Source organism: Macroventuria anomochaeta, assembly GCF_010093625.1.
Source record: "Macroventuria anomochaeta strain CBS 525.71 unplaced genomic scaffold BU25scaffold_49, whole genome shotgun sequence".
NCBI lineage: Eukaryota > Fungi > Ascomycota > Dothideomycetes > Pleosporales > Didymellaceae > Macroventuria > Macroventuria anomochaeta.
In genome coordinates, this window is record NW_022985410.1 from 176062 (window position 1) to 190004 (window position 13943).

A 13943-nucleotide genomic window follows, 5' to 3' on the forward strand; every position below is an offset into this window, starting at 1 on the left:
GATAGGTCTCTGGTGCAGCCATCATGTTCGAAAGGAAGGCGTGTCGACTACATCTTTACATCAAACGCAAGATGTGCCGCTGCCAAGTGCGTCCGACTTCCACAGGATCATTCGGAGTAGAAGATGATCCCTGATGTTCCTCCCCAAGCCTGGCAGGCCTGCATTCCACGCTGGAGCAGGGGGTCATCAACTCAAACAATTTGTCCATATTGTTGTTGCGGTCGTGCTTGACAGAGTGGTACAGCCCAACACGTCGAGCAAAGCCTACATTAGCTTTCTCAACCACAAGGAATATCGCGACACCGTGGTCTGCGTACATGTGGAATCCACCAAGAGGCACGACAGTGACAGTAGTCGTCTCTTGATTCTGAGGACCATAGTCGAATAACAGAGTCTCGCCCTTGAAGCCGGGCAGGCGATAGTTTGTTCGACGGCCCCAAGGCCTTACATCCGGCTCGGGAATGAGTATGCATGTGACTGCCCAACTTTCGATATCATTCCAGGGATGGAACAGCTCATGATCTGATCACCAGTCTATGTGCCCATGAAACTTCATACGGCCTTCTTTGTGATGGTCGACATGTATGCGGATAACTTGACCATACGCTGCTGATTCTTGATGTGGACAAGAAAGAAGATGAGATTGCCAGGATCATCATCGACCCGATTCGACGTCACGGACGCCCAGCTCCATGATGGATAGTCATTCTGTTGCCTGACTTGCAGCGACTATTGCTCAGTGCCTGAGATGCTCCATGCTAAGCCTGTGACGAAGGAGGTCCTCGGCATTGACGGCTCGTGGGGTACAGGGTAAGTCTTCCCAAGTTCATCAGCATCGAGGTACAACAGGGGCGCGCCGTAGAATTGGGATGCCCGCAGAGTGCGGCCACGTCGACTCAGACAGAACGTCTCAAGAGCTCTCACAAAAGCCTTGACGATGTCTGTGTGGTATGACAGCCTCCTGCCGTAGTATTTTTGCAAACAGTCGAAGATGTACTCGTCAGCAAACGCGGTCTGCAGATGAGGAAATGCCCTCACAGATTCAATCGATCCGGTGACCTTCAGAATTTGGTCGTGATCAGCTCTCCACAGTCCATACGGTTGTACTGGAAGTAGACCTGCGAGTGAGTGAAGACAAGACGGCGGCGCGACAATAGGCATTTCCTGGTAAGTTCATCCACGGCTGCTCCACGTCGTTTTTGGTATTTCCAGTCTCGGATTCTCAAAGACTGTATGCGGTTTTTGATCAATGGCTATCTCGTATTATTGGGCACACGGCGTCCCTCTGATGCCAGGAAGGCCTGCATGAGGTCTATCTCCGGCCGCAGCTATGATTGTGACAGTAGCATCTTGATAGATAACATCCATGTGACTGATGGCGTGATATTTCTCAGCGTCGTTTGCTTGATCGATACAATATCGATCGACCCACAGGTACCGCATGCCGAGTATTGATATTACATATGTTGCGTCCTCCATAGACCTTGGCAGATTCGCAGATCCCCCTTGTTTGTCTTGTACGAATTGCCGGGATACCCCAGACATAGCTGAGGCAGACATAAGGGCTGTTCTCCGCAGAATCCGTAATTCTCTCATACTACGATCTATCACTTTTAGACTCATCGGATGCTTCCTGGCGGTATTCTCGCATGTTTTATGATGGCATGACCTGCGTTCTTGGATCCACTCCTTTGCAATCCAGATGCTGTCATCAGGGTCCACAACTCTGAACGAGGACAGGTATGGTGATAATTCTTTTGGTACCATCCAGATCTCGCGGCAAGCTGTGAGTAGCTTCAAGTTGAAGTACAACACCTGTCGATACCGGATACCGTCGCCGACCACAGTGACCTTGTTGTGCCAAAGCTCGTATTTATCTTCTAGCCTCGTGGCTCCAGGATGAGAGCTCTTTATGATGAGGAGATAGAACTGACTGCACACCTCGATGCAGTTTTTCAAAGGTGAATTGGAGCAGGAGCTGCTATGAGCTGGTCTGTGGTGGAAAAGGCTGTCCGCAGAAGTTGCGGCATCTGTGGCAGGGGGCGTGGATTGTCCTCTGCTCCTCTACCATCGGTCGAGAGACTTCATCGTGGTGGACGAGAAATGCAAGAGGGCCAGTCAAAAATGCAGGATGCGACAAACAAGTGCACGTGGCCGGGCGCAATTGATGTGGGCTATCGTGTACCGTAAAACGAGGAGTAGGCTGCGTCCTTTCTTGGCCTCTCACCAGACGTGGGCTTACATGATCCTCATGCAGCTGTACGGTCCAGAACAAGCATCTTTAATCCCCTGGCCATCACTGGTGACTAGCTCAATAAGGCAGGAACTAGCAGCTTTTGGCATAATAGCTTCCTGTGAACGCTGCAAGGTAGCCAAAAGTGCAGTAGGGCGACCTACCTACCGCTACAGTCAAGACGCAGTCCTGATGTCTACCTATAGAATCTTACAGTCTACGGAAGTTAGATCTGACTGCTAAGCAAACTACCAAAGAGTTCTGGAGGCGACCTGAAGCCAAAGGTACTGTAGGTACGCAGCCGCCATATGTGCCGCTCTGCCTACCTTGAACGTCAACGTGGAAGTTTCGCCAGCGTATGTGAACGCAAGTGGTACCTCCTCTTGATGGTGAATGGCAAAATAAAAGGCAACCTTCGCCATATTAGCAGTTTGTTAGACAGGTGCTACACTTGTCGTGGGAAAGAGAGCAGTGCTCGTCAGTTGTCGCCCCTCTCCAGGGCTGGTTACCTCAAACTAGCCTTAACGGCGCACTGCACGTGACTGACCAACTTGGGCAAGCGCGTTTTGACTTGCTGCTTTTGCATGAATCAGGAAGCCGCAATTACTGAGCATGCAACAGAAGTGGGACATGCAAGACATGCAAGACATGCAAGATGGGCCGCGCTGAGAAGTAATGCATCTGGAGGGGCTGTTTGGGTGCTGATGCTGCAGGCAGCGATTTCGTGCTTGAAAGCTTAAAATTGCGTAACCCTGCTGTTTCGGTAGACCTGCTCTTTGCCGAGAAGGGTTCGAAAAGTTCGTCTTGGGTGAATACGCAACGATCTATTATTCACCATGCTGCCTAATTCCTGAAAACTGTCTCCCAGCGCCCACAACGGCGACTAGGCTCTACAGTTAACCCGCTCTTCCCACGCGACCGCCCTTCCACTTCCTTATCCACTGCCCTTTGCGAACGAGGGACTTAGCACCCCCACCACCGGCGTCATGGTTCGCAACATTGTCGTCCTCGGCGGGAGCTCGCACCCGCAGCTGACTGAGTATGCGCCGACGAATGCAAAAGCAAAAAAAGTCCGCATGCTAACGAGGGTCAGGACCATCTGCAACCACCTCGGCATTCCGCCCGCAAAGGTCCTCCTTGGCAAGTTCAAGGTCGGCGAGACCAGGGTTGAGATTGAAGAGAGTGTGCGTGGCAAGGATGTCTTTATCATCCAGTCTGGCGGAGGTCCAGGTACTGAGTTCCCGTGTCTTGTAGGCTGCGCAACCGTTGCAGTATGACGCATGCTGCGATGGTTGGAGCTTCACATGAAAGAACTGCGCTAATAATTTTGCGGCGCAGTGAACGACCACTTGATGGAGTAGGCTCTTCTACTTGGTGCAGTTGTTTGCAATGCCTAACCGTCTTGCAGACTTCTCATTACTATCTCCGCCTGTCAGACAGCCTCGGCCAAGCGCATCACCGCCGTCCTGCCGCTCTTCCCGTACTCGCGACAGTCCGACATTCCCTACAACAAGACTGGCGCACCGCTCGCTAAGGCCCTTGGCACACGGTCGAGGACTGGCACATACAGCTTCGAGTCGCGCCCTCAGACACCGCACCCAGGTCAGCCTGAAAGCGCAGGCTTGGGCGCCAATGGCACAGCGACTCTGCACCACCAGCTCAGTCGCATGAAGATCGATGAGCAGCGCAACGGCCCCTCGAACCCTTCCAGCCCAGTCAAGACGAACGGTCTCCGCCGTAGCGAGACGGTCGACTCGAGCAAGTCAGAGAACTCGGTACACTTCGAGGGCGCAAATGGCACAAACGGCATCATCACAAAATCGACGACCAGGCCTCCGGCTTTCGAGCCTCAGGTCGGATACCGCCAGTGGGTTGCTCAGGCCGGTACACTGATTGCCGATCTCCTCACATGCGCTGGCGCTGACCATGTCATTACCATGGATCTGCACGGTCGGTACCTTTTCCCTATACGCAGTATCTTTAGACTGACAGATTGGTAGATCCCCAGTACCAAGGCTTCTTCGACATCCCAGTTGACAATTTGTACGGTCGCCATCTCCTCCGCAAATACATCCAGTCGAACATTCCCAACTACCAACAAGCCGTTATTGTGAGCCCTGACGCTGGAGGTGCGAAGCGAGCTACTGCCATCGCCGATGCGCTCGGCATGCCTTTTGCGCTCATTCACAAGGAGCGCCGGCCCACACAAATCAATGACAGGCAAAATGCGACCATGATGCTTGTGGGTGACGTTGCTGACCGCACCGCCATCTTGGTCGATGATTTGGCGGACACATCGAACACCATCACTCGTGCGGCCAAGCTGGTCAAGAAGGAGGGCGCTTCGCAGGTGTACGCGCTGATCACCCATGGAATTCTCAGCGGAGATGCTATTGATCGCATCAACGCCAGTGCGTTGGACAAGGTTGTTGTTACCAACACTGTTGACCAGACCGAGCACAAGTCGAGGTGCCCTAAGTTGGAGGTTCTCGAAGTCGGCAATGTTTTTGCAGAGGTGAGTGAAATGCTAGCAAGACGCACCGTACCCTGGAGGTCTTCAGTAACCTGTAAGCGTTCTTGCAAGGACTAATGGCGTGTAGGCTATTCGACGCGTCCACCACGGCGAGAGCATCAGCGTGCTATTCGACTACAGCTAGTGGCTGAATTCGGGCCGGACACCTGCTTCTTCTCGTGAATATTTCCTTTCCAAAACCAAAGACGCCTCAGCGCGATAGAAAACATGTCAGAGTGCGAGGACGGCAATTTGGAAGACATCCAGGGATTGTTATTTCTTTCTGTAACAGGCAATATCACATACTGTGACTCTGCTTTTGTCTATACAACTGCTGAGGAGCGGTATACCAAGTACCTAGCCTGTATGCTGCATATCTATTGCACGGACGGCGTTGGGCGGCGTACATGTATATCGTGTACGATCAAACCTTGTAGACCTGAGGTATCTTTACCCGAATTCCGGCTTCGAGGCCGGTGAACATGCGTTCATGTCCGCAATGTTGACTTGATCTTTCCTTTGTCACGTTTCACGCTCCTTCACTTCACCCAAACTGCAGCTTCCTAGTAAACAACGCCAAGGCGCACCAACTCCGCCCAGTCGAGGCGAAAGCATGACAACGACTCTTGTCCAACCCTTCACCCCACACTACTCCGCTTGTCAGCGTCCGCAGCTACAAAGCGGACAGCACAACGTGAGGGCCTCTGTGCTCCACTTTTGCAACCAGTCTCACTAACCTACCTGCAGTGAAGTACATCGCGCACCTCGCTTACTGGAAGTATATTCAGTTATGAGCACTGAAGCTACCACAATGTCACCGAGCATGACAGAGCAACCGTTCAGGTTCCTTGACCTACCTCCAGGTACAGTTCAATGTCCAACTTGGTTTGTACGACACTGACACGATTGCGTCGCAGAACTGCGCAACCGAGTATACAGTGTCGCTTTACAGTATGAGGAGCATGGAGAATACATAGGCGGACGACGGCGTACCAAACACGCAATCGCAATTACCGCCGGATGGTACGAAAGACAACGCCACTGCCCTTTCTTGGGCCTCACGCAAGTCAACCGGCAGCTGCGCGAAGAGTTCCCTCCCCGCATCTACCACACATCATAACAGCCCTTCGTCCCCTTCAATCAGCTATAGAAGTACTTCGAAGTATTCCCAGTGCAGTGAAGAAGTCTTCCTTCCAGTTCCCAACAATCACCGAAGTTACTCCACTATCACCACTTCACGTCACCGCTCTCGACCGCCAAAGTCGATATCTTGCCTCTCGTTGACTCGATGTTTTACCCAGATCGCCCGTATGACGTGGATTTCGACCTCAGCGGCAGGCGCATGACTGGCTTTGTGGATATGGCACGAAGACTATGTATGGGCTCATGCCAGATCCGAACCAACCGACTTCTAGATCACGTCATGGATATCTTCACCAGCATTTACCCTTGACGATGTGATATACTCAGAGTGGAGGTGATGTTTTCCATGTCTTCAATACAAGACATTGGACACTCTTTTCTCTCGACTCAGGGCTTTGCCGAATGTCAATGCATTAAGAGGACCGGACTATGTGAGGCTTAGGGACAGCTTGATACTCCATTGTCAGGCATGACTTCCAGGCGCTATGGGGAGCTAATAAGATGAACAAATCGGTTTACGCAAGGTCACTGGCGGATACAACGCACGGGGAGATAGTTGACGAGATGGAAGAATTTCTCTTCAAGTGGTGCGAGATATTACAACGATATATTACAAAAGTCGCTACCAAGTCTAAAGTATCTATAAAAATCCTCAACGTCCAAGGCCCCGCCCGCCATTGAAGTCTATCTTCTTCACACTACTACTGTGGCGCACCCATACTCTGCAACCTCGCCAACTCAAAGTACACACCTCTCTTCGTCATGAGCTCATCGTGTCTCCCCCTCTCCACGATTTTGCCCTGATCGAACACGTAGATGACATCAGCATGCTGAATCGTACTCAGACGATGCGCAATAGCAATCGTAGTACGGCCTTGTGCGGCGGCGTCGAGAGCGTCCTGGACGACGCGTTCAGATGTCGAGTCGAGTGCGGAGGTGGCTTCGTCGAGGAGGCTGTCAGTATGTTAGCATTTGAATCTCGAAGGAAGATAGTGGTGTAGGGAAGACTTACAGGACCTTAGGATCCCTCAGCAGCGCCCTCGCAATAGCGAGACGCTGCCGTTGACCACCCGACAACAGTGCACCCTTAGCACCAACCAGAGTGGAGAAACCGTCTGGCAGACTCATGATAAACTCGTAGATGTTTGCATCCTTGCAAGCCTGCACGACAGCTTCCTCGCTAACGTCATCCTTGTCAGCAAGGATGTTCTCGCGAATCGTGCCCGTGTACAATGTCGTCTCCTGACTGACGATAGCCAGCTGTGCGCGATAGTCTTGCAGATTGTAGTCTTGCAGATCAACGTCGTCGACAAGGACGGAACCAGTGGTAGGGTCGTAGAAGCGCTCGAGGAGCTGCATGACGGTGGACTTGCCACTGCCACTAGCGCCAACAAGGGCGATGAACTGCCCTGGCTCGGCGGTGAGGTCGATGCCACGGAGGACACGGTGATCTGGTCGACCGGGATATGTGAAACGCACAGCTTGAAGTTCGACTCTACCCGTCAGGCGATCAATCTTCCTGCCGTCCGGAGACCAGTGGTCGATCTTGGGCATGCGGTTGAGGAAGGACTTGAGCAGCTTGGCGGCGTCGCGGGCCTCGCCCATGTCTGGTGCGAACGAAAAGATGGCGCCGGCTGACTGGGCGCCGTTGATGATGGCGGAATAGACGATGAAGAACTGCAAAACGGTGTACTCTTGTGCCAGCAGAAGACGGCCACCGTACCAGAAGACCAGAGCGAAGATCAACATGGAAAGGCCTTGCGAAGTGGCGTACAACGACGCGGAGATGTTGTTGAAAACGACGTTGCCGGCAGCCTGCTTTCCTAGCTTCTCATGGTACTCGCGGAGGAGGTGTTGTTCGAGAGACAGAGTGGCGACAGTGCGGATGGAGGAGGCGGCCTCGCAGGCGAAAGATGCTGCCTCGGAGGTTTCCTTATTGCGCTTCTCCATGCGGATGAGAGCGTAGAACCTGAAGTATCCGCAAGCCAACATAAGAGGGATGGTAGAGGTACAGACAAGAGCCAGCTTCCAGCCGAAGGAGCAACCAACGATTATAGCAACGAAGATCGATGCGGCGGAACTGACGATGGTACCAAGTGTTGCGCCACTGAGACCGGCAAGACGGTTGGCCTCTGACGAGAGGAAGGTAGCCAGGGCACCCGATGTGACTGTCTCGCCATCGAAGAACTCCATATCTTGTCGAAGCATAGCTGCAAAGGCGCGCTGTCGGACGTTGCCAATGAGACGAGCAGAACCCTTGGATAGTGTTATACCCTGTGCCCAGTAGAAGAAACCGATGACAAGACCCAACATGAAGAACATCCAGCACCAGAAGTTGACGTTGTAGCCTCCCAACGATGTGCCGGGCGACAGGAGCGAGTTGATGGAATTACCGAGGAAGATGGCTTGGATAGCTGGATTACAACCGGCGAGGAAACTGAAAATCAAACCGAACGCCATGGTCTTGTGCTCACCGGTGTTCATCTCCCAGGCAAACTTAACTAGTGCCCAAGTGCCGTACAGCTCTTCCTTATCGTCCTTCCTTGTGACGACAGAAGGAGCAGATGTGGTTGTACGCATAAGCGCAATCTTCTCTCCATCAGCCTCGGCGGCACTCTCGTTTTTGATACCCTCAGTACCGGACAGGCGGTTGCCAGGTTGTTTTTCTTGTGTGAGCTCTTGCGCTTGAACGAGACTTGCGTAGACACCATTAGCGCGGATCAAACTCTCGTGTGTGCCATTTTCCACAATCTCGCCCTTTGCCATAACCACGATGTTGTCCGCCTTCTTGATGGTCGAGAGACGATGGGCAATAACGATGGTGGTGCGACCCTTGGCAGCACGATCAAGCGCATCTTGAACGAGACTCTCCGATTTGGTGTCGAGTGCTGCGGTAGCTTCATCGAGTAGCAGGATCTTTGGGTCCGATACGATAGCGCGAGCGATGGCAACTCGTTGCTTCTGACCACCACTCAGCAAATTTCCTCGCTCGCCGACCTTTGTTTGGTAACCCTCCGGCAGACCCATGATGAAGTCGTGTGCATTCGCGATCTTGGCTGCCTGCTCGATCAGCTCCATTTTCTTCTCGTCAGATGCATCGGCGTATTCAGTGTTGACCAATCCGTGTAGAATGCTCTCGTAAACAGTGGTACTGAACAGTACAGGTTCTTGGCTGACGATGGCCATATGTTGTCGTAGCCACCTGAGATTTAGTGTGCTGATGTCTTTGCCGTCCAGGAAGATCTGGCCTTCCATTGGAAGATAGAAGCGCTCTAGTAGGCCCACGATTGTAGACTTGCCGGATCCAGAAGCTCCCACCAGTGCAACCATCTGTCCAGTAGTGACGCTCAGGTTGAAGTTTCGAAGCACGACTGTGTCGGGGCGAGATGGATAAATGTGCTTAAGATCTTTGAACTCAAGGTTACCGACAAATTGCTCGGGAATTTCGCCTTCTTCAGTTTCTGGGTCGATGGGTGACTTGCGCTCGATGGTGTTGAAAACCTTGGTTGCTGCTGCGGTAGCTCCGCCAAAAGCTTGGAGATGCGGAAGGTTGGAACCGATCGAGATACCAGCAATCATGGTTGCCATAACGACCGTGAGGATGTTCGCAACACCCAGCTCTCCATTGTCGAGGAACCTCTTTCCCTGCCAGAATGCCAAAGAGTACTGCAGGTTGAGAACGCACATCATTCCAGCAATCATCATGGACAGCCAGAACTTGGCTTTGAAGTCATATCCAGTAGCTTTGTCCAAGAAAACCTTGTACTTGTCCTGAAGACGCCTTTGGGTCCCATACGCTGCCACGTTGCGAGCCGAAGCCAAAACTTCTTCAGCCAAGGATGCTGCCGTAGCGTTCTCGTCGATCGCGAGCGTCTGATTCTTCTTCATCAATGCACCGTTGACACCCATCATGAGAACGAAAGCAACCGTAGCCGACAACATGATGAGAGACAGCTTCCAAGACCGGATAAAGCCAATGATGATGGCAGAGACGAACATAGACACGCCAGAAACGAAGAGACCGATCTTCTGACCGATCCCATCTTGGACCAGGTTCATGTCAGAGCTGATACGGGTGGTGACTTCTCCGGATCCAAGGAAATCGAAGAAGGCAATGTTCTGTCTGAAGATGGCGCGAAGGTAAAGTTCTCGTATCTGTTTGGTGATCTGCTCTCCAGTGTAGGAGAATCCAATGATGCTAATGTACGTCGTGACGAATGAACCAATAGCTGTGATCTGGTTAGTACAGGTGTGTGCAGGAAGCCAATTCGTACATACCAAGGTACACGAAGTACAAAGTGAATTGATTAGTTTGGTCCTTGAAGTGTTGTGCCGCAGTAGCGTCTACTGAGAAACTCGTGAAGCTGCCTGCAAAATTACCGTAAACAAGCTACACGAGGTCAGTCTGAGAACATAAAATTGGGTCTGACAGGAGAATTTCGCCCTGGCAGCATCTTGTTGTTATGTGCACGTACTGTCATAAGGGGCATTACAGCTCCAGCTGCAATAGACGCGATAAGCGACACAATCATGATTAATGTGTGTTTCTTATTCGCATATCGAAACAATGCAAAGTAACCAACGTTGAGTTTTGGTGCGTCGGTTTGTCTGTCGATGATCTGTTTGTCGTGATCGCTAAGACCAGAAGTGAGAGTCTTCGCCCCTTCCTCAGATGGCGCATCGAGCTTCTCGTCCATTCCTTTGCCGGGCGGTGAATCGATATTCATTGTTGCTGCGTTCGCGGCAGCGCGCTCTTGGGGAGCGGCCATGTTGTCGTACTGGCTCCTCGAGGCTGAATTGTCGAAGTACCTCAAAAGAGTATCGCAACAAGGTGTCTTTCACCGAGGGAGATTTCGACCTCGGCGCCACCAGCCGAATGCACAGGCCTGGAATCGGGTTCGGGTAGATGATAGGCCCGTATCACTAGACCGGATTTGGTAAAGAGGCGACGTCAATTCGTTCTGGTGTTTCTCGAAGGCGGCTCGCGAAGAGGTCTCACGTGCGACAAGCTTTTGTTTCCAAGATGAAGGTCCCACTAAATACGCAAATACGATGGCGGACAAGTGTTGGTAGATGAATGGATGGGAAACTGCTACGGAACCGCGGCGCTGTGCAGCCAAGATATTCGTAGACCGTGGAGAGAAGAGAGAGATGAACACGCGTTGCAGACGAAAAGAATTTGTGACCCTTGCAGTAGCTGTTTGCTCCTTTGCTCGTCCAGGATCGCAAATGCAGTGGTGTTCGAAGGGCGGAAAGGCCAGTCCTTTGAATCAGAAGGGCGCCCCGTTATTGCGACTGCCTAACGCTGTCATGCGCGAAAAGAATAGCCTGTCACCACCATGTGGCTTGTCGCATTCAGATACGAGCTCCATTCTTCCAAGCAGTCAGCAAGAATTCGTTCACCTTCGTCTGTGGCTGAGGCCAATCACCTGTGAATCGAAATGAGTGCGTAATGCCGGGGACGGGGCGTGAAAAAGTACCGACGCCGACTGTATACAATCGTACACTAGACGGCGCCCTCTTCACACTGAAATTCGCTCGCCCTCGTTCTCACTTTCAACAGTCATGAATCGTTAAGGCAAGCTATCACATTCGGGGTTTTTTTTGCTTCCGGCACACCGAGAACGACGTGATTCACTCCAGTCTACGACATATTATCGCGAAATATGCGGCAAAGTTCAGGACCGATGAGGATGGTAGCATCAGGCAACAGAATCGCGTAACCCTCAGGCACATGCATGACCACAAAGCGAGGTTTGACCCGAAGCTTAATGCGACAACACGAAGCTGGACCGGAGTCTCGGTGACCTCGGTGTCGCTATTGTTGTTGCCTGGGGCTGCTGTATTCTGTTGTTGTCTAGATCGAAAGTACCCACCTCAACGATGTTTCGTGGCCAACTGTCTTCCAGACTGCAGGCCCTACGAGTACGAGCCGCTGCCTCTCGGCAGCTTCAGAGTAGTGACTCTGCATGCAGGAGCAACTGGATCGTCCCTTATTGCAACCATTAAACATGGCACCCTTGTTGCATCGAAGACCTCGCGCCAGCCGTAGACGCCTTGTTATGAGACCTTATCTTATAGATGGGGTACTACTTTTGTCGAGGATCACTTGTCCATCACTACAAACAACTTTTTGAATATCGGATCGAATCTGAGTGCTGCGCTCAGACGCCTACGATACACTGATTGTCCAATGTGAGGCGAATCGTCATAGCCAGGCCCTCGCTTACACCGCAAGGACGCTGTGGGTAGGTGCCTTGTCTATTGACCAGAAAAAGCTTGTCGAGCGATCTCAGCAGGTGCCATTGATGAAGTATAGAGTAGAGCTAGCAAGGTTCTCATATCCACTGGTCCTGAAGAGCATCGATCAAATGAGGCTATGGCATGTATCGCCGATGTCGGTGGTGATGTAGCGGCGCAAGACCTTCAGCCAGTACGCAATCCTCTACGGCGGCTCCGGTTTTCGAGAGTCTAGATCATGCAAGAAGTTGTGCGCTCGCAGTCTACGGTCATTATCTGCGGTTCGAGCGCGGTTTCGTGGGACTGCTGTTGCCGTTGATCTTTTCGACAGAGACACCGAGAATCCTCCTACGATTCTGGCGTTGTCGAAGAGCTCCCTGGTACACTCAACTACTATTCGGGACATCAACCTTTATCGGGGAGCGAGGGCTTATTCCAGTTGCTGCACGAAAACCGGGGAGCTGGTGTTACAGATCTACGTGACAAGATCCTTGGCACCCTAGGATTGATGGAAAACACTTCTCCGTACCTAAAGCTCATCAACTATACGCTGATCATGGAGTCTGTCTATAGTAGCGTTGCTTTTGAAGTCATCAAAGACAGCGGCTCTTTAAAGATACCATCTACAGCAGGCCGCGGCAGGCTCAACATCTCCAATCAACCTTTATGTGGTCGTAATATCCCTCGTGGGCACCTGATTAGAGAACTCCAAGGCCTGACACCAGCTTAGCCCTCGGCAAAGCTTCTGTCAAGCCATTTGAAGATGGCGGCCGTTAGAGCTGCGTTCGTCTCCAATACCATAACTATGAAGCCAGAATATTAAGTGCACTGGATATGCAACTTGGTCCGGTTAAAACTGTCGGAGAGGTGGCACGATTTGGCTTTGTACCATCGAGCCTTGCACGAGAAAAGGCCGAGATGGGCATCTTACAGAGCTGGTACAACATCGCATTGCGGGCAGTAAGATCAACATCTCATATTTAAATGAGTTTCAATTAATCCAACAGCAGAATGTCAGCGACGAGGAGTATCTCGACACTATCAGTGTTACCCCACGAAGCGCTATCTCCACTGAAGGAACAATACCAAGTTCGATGTCCTTACCACAACTGCGCTACCCATCAGATAATCCCGACTTGTCTTGGCGCCGGTGGTACCATAGTCCGAGGCCAAGACGTGTTTCGAGCATCATACGCTATCATCTACTATTCATCTGTGGCACAGACTTCATAAGTTTAGGCCCTGAGGACATGCAAGAAGGTGATACCGCTACCATTCTCCTTGGTAGCCCCGTTCCTTACATCTTACGGCCTGTTGCCAATCGCCTCTTCGATCAGAGATTTGACTTGGTAGGAGAGTGTTACGTGTATAGTGTCATACATGGAGAGCCCTCGCATTACGTACGAGAAGAGGTGGAAAAGGTGGGTGGCATACTGTCAGAGTTCAGTGAAGAACTGTACGCAAAGGGAAGAATTTGAAGATTGTACTGGGGTTGTATTGGGTGAAGCTATGAACAGTATATATAGGTGAGTAGCTGTGAACAACGCTAGTGTGACGTGGCAGTCACTCTCATGGAGGTGAGGTACAACAGGCAGGAGCACCCCAAACCGTGACACATACTGCCGTCCACTAACAATGGACCATGGTCTGAGCCGTTGAGATGGTTTGGTATCGTCTGAGTAATACCTCGATATGCCATGTCGTTGACAGCGGAATATCAGTGCAGTCCATTATGTCCAGCATGCAATCTTGACAAACACAACATTTGCAAGGATTGAAGAAATCTTTATCTTCACAGCCTTCAGAGGTTGCATT

General features: G+C 51.6%; 4 protein-coding genes across 4 annotated transcripts; 2 read left to right on the forward strand and 2 right to left on the reverse strand.

The window, feature by feature from the left end:
- Nucleotides 1–1003: 1003 nt before the first annotated feature.
- On the reverse strand, nucleotides 1004–2173 carry BU25DRAFT_415673 (HET-domain-containing protein). Its single transcript, XM_033707587.1, has one exon. The coding sequence runs from the start codon at nucleotides 1765–1767 to the stop codon at nucleotides 1264–1266; it is 504 nt and encodes a 167-aa protein (XP_033556186.1). The 5' UTR covers nucleotides 1768–2173; the 3' UTR covers nucleotides 1004–1263.
- Nucleotides 2174–3024: 851 nt separating this feature from the next.
- Nucleotides 3025–5210, forward strand: BU25DRAFT_403556 (ribose-phosphate pyrophosphokinase-like protein). The gene is made up of 5 exons (XM_033705083.1): nucleotides 3025–3463; nucleotides 3572–3590; nucleotides 3642–4183; nucleotides 4234–4748; nucleotides 4834–5210. Exons 1-5 carry the CDS (start codon nucleotides 3220–3222, stop codon nucleotides 4888–4890), a joined length of 1377 nt encoding a protein of 458 aa, XP_033556187.1. The 5' UTR covers nucleotides 3025–3219; the 3' UTR covers nucleotides 4891–5210.
- A 1369-nt stretch (nucleotides 5211–6579) lies between these two features.
- Nucleotides 6580–10809, reverse strand: BU25DRAFT_219901 (P-loop containing nucleoside triphosphate hydrolase protein). Its single transcript, XM_033701311.1, has 4 exons — nucleotides 10364–10809; nucleotides 10167–10278; nucleotides 6901–10117; nucleotides 6580–6842 (listed from the first exon to the last, which is right to left on the reverse strand). Exons 1-4 carry the CDS (start codon nucleotides 10655–10657, stop codon nucleotides 6590–6592), a joined length of 3876 nt encoding a protein of 1291 aa, XP_033556188.1. The 5' UTR covers nucleotides 10658–10809; the 3' UTR covers nucleotides 6580–6589.
- A 1939-nt stretch (nucleotides 10810–12748) lies between these two features.
- BU25DRAFT_219912 (uncharacterized protein) lies at nucleotides 12749–13682 on the forward strand. The gene is made up of 2 exons (XM_033701313.1): nucleotides 12749–13088; nucleotides 13139–13682. The coding sequence occupies exons 1-2, from the start codon at nucleotides 12963–12965 to the stop codon at nucleotides 13604–13606; spliced, it is 594 nt and encodes a 197-aa protein (XP_033556189.1). The 5' UTR covers nucleotides 12749–12962; the 3' UTR covers nucleotides 13607–13682.
- Nucleotides 13683–13943: the final 261 nt, after the last annotated feature.

Excerpts from the sequence above, each read along its gene's own strand:
- BU25DRAFT_415673 (XM_033707587.1), bottom strand. The coding sequence starts at position 1,767 with ATGGTACCAAAAGAATTATCACCATACCTGTCCTCGTTCAGAGTTGTG.
- BU25DRAFT_403556 (XM_033705083.1), top strand. The coding sequence starts at position 3,220 with ATGGTTCGCAACATTGTCGTCCTCGGCGGGAGCTCGCACCCGCAGCTG. Across the intron at positions 4,184-4,233 it reads CATTACCATGGATCTGCACG|ATCCCCAGTACCAAGGCTTC; the intron begins GTCGGTACCTTT and ends ACAGATTGGTAG. Across the intron at positions 4,749-4,833 it reads TCGGCAATGTTTTTGCAGAG|GCTATTCGACGCGTCCACCA; the intron begins GTGAGTGAAATG and ends AATGGCGTGTAG.
- BU25DRAFT_219901 (XM_033701311.1), bottom strand. The coding sequence starts at position 10,657 with ATGGCCGCTCCCCAAGAGCGCGCTGCCGCGAACGCAGCAACAATGAAT. Across the intron at positions 10,279-10,363 it reads CTGTAATGCCCCTTATGACA|CTTGTTTACGGTAATTTTGC; the intron begins GTACGTGCACAT and ends GACCTCGTGTAG. Across the intron at positions 6,843-6,900 it reads CTGAGGGATCCTAAGGTCCT|CCTCCTCGACGAAGCCACCT; the intron begins GTAAGTCTTCCC and ends ACATACTGACAG.
- BU25DRAFT_219912 (XM_033701313.1), top strand. The coding sequence starts at position 12,963 with ATGCAACTTGGTCCGGTTAAAACTGTCGGAGAGGTGGCACGATTTGGC. Across the intron at positions 13,089-13,138 it reads ACAACATCGCATTGCGGGCA|AATGTCAGCGACGAGGAGTA; the intron begins GTAAGATCAACA and ends ATCCAACAGCAG.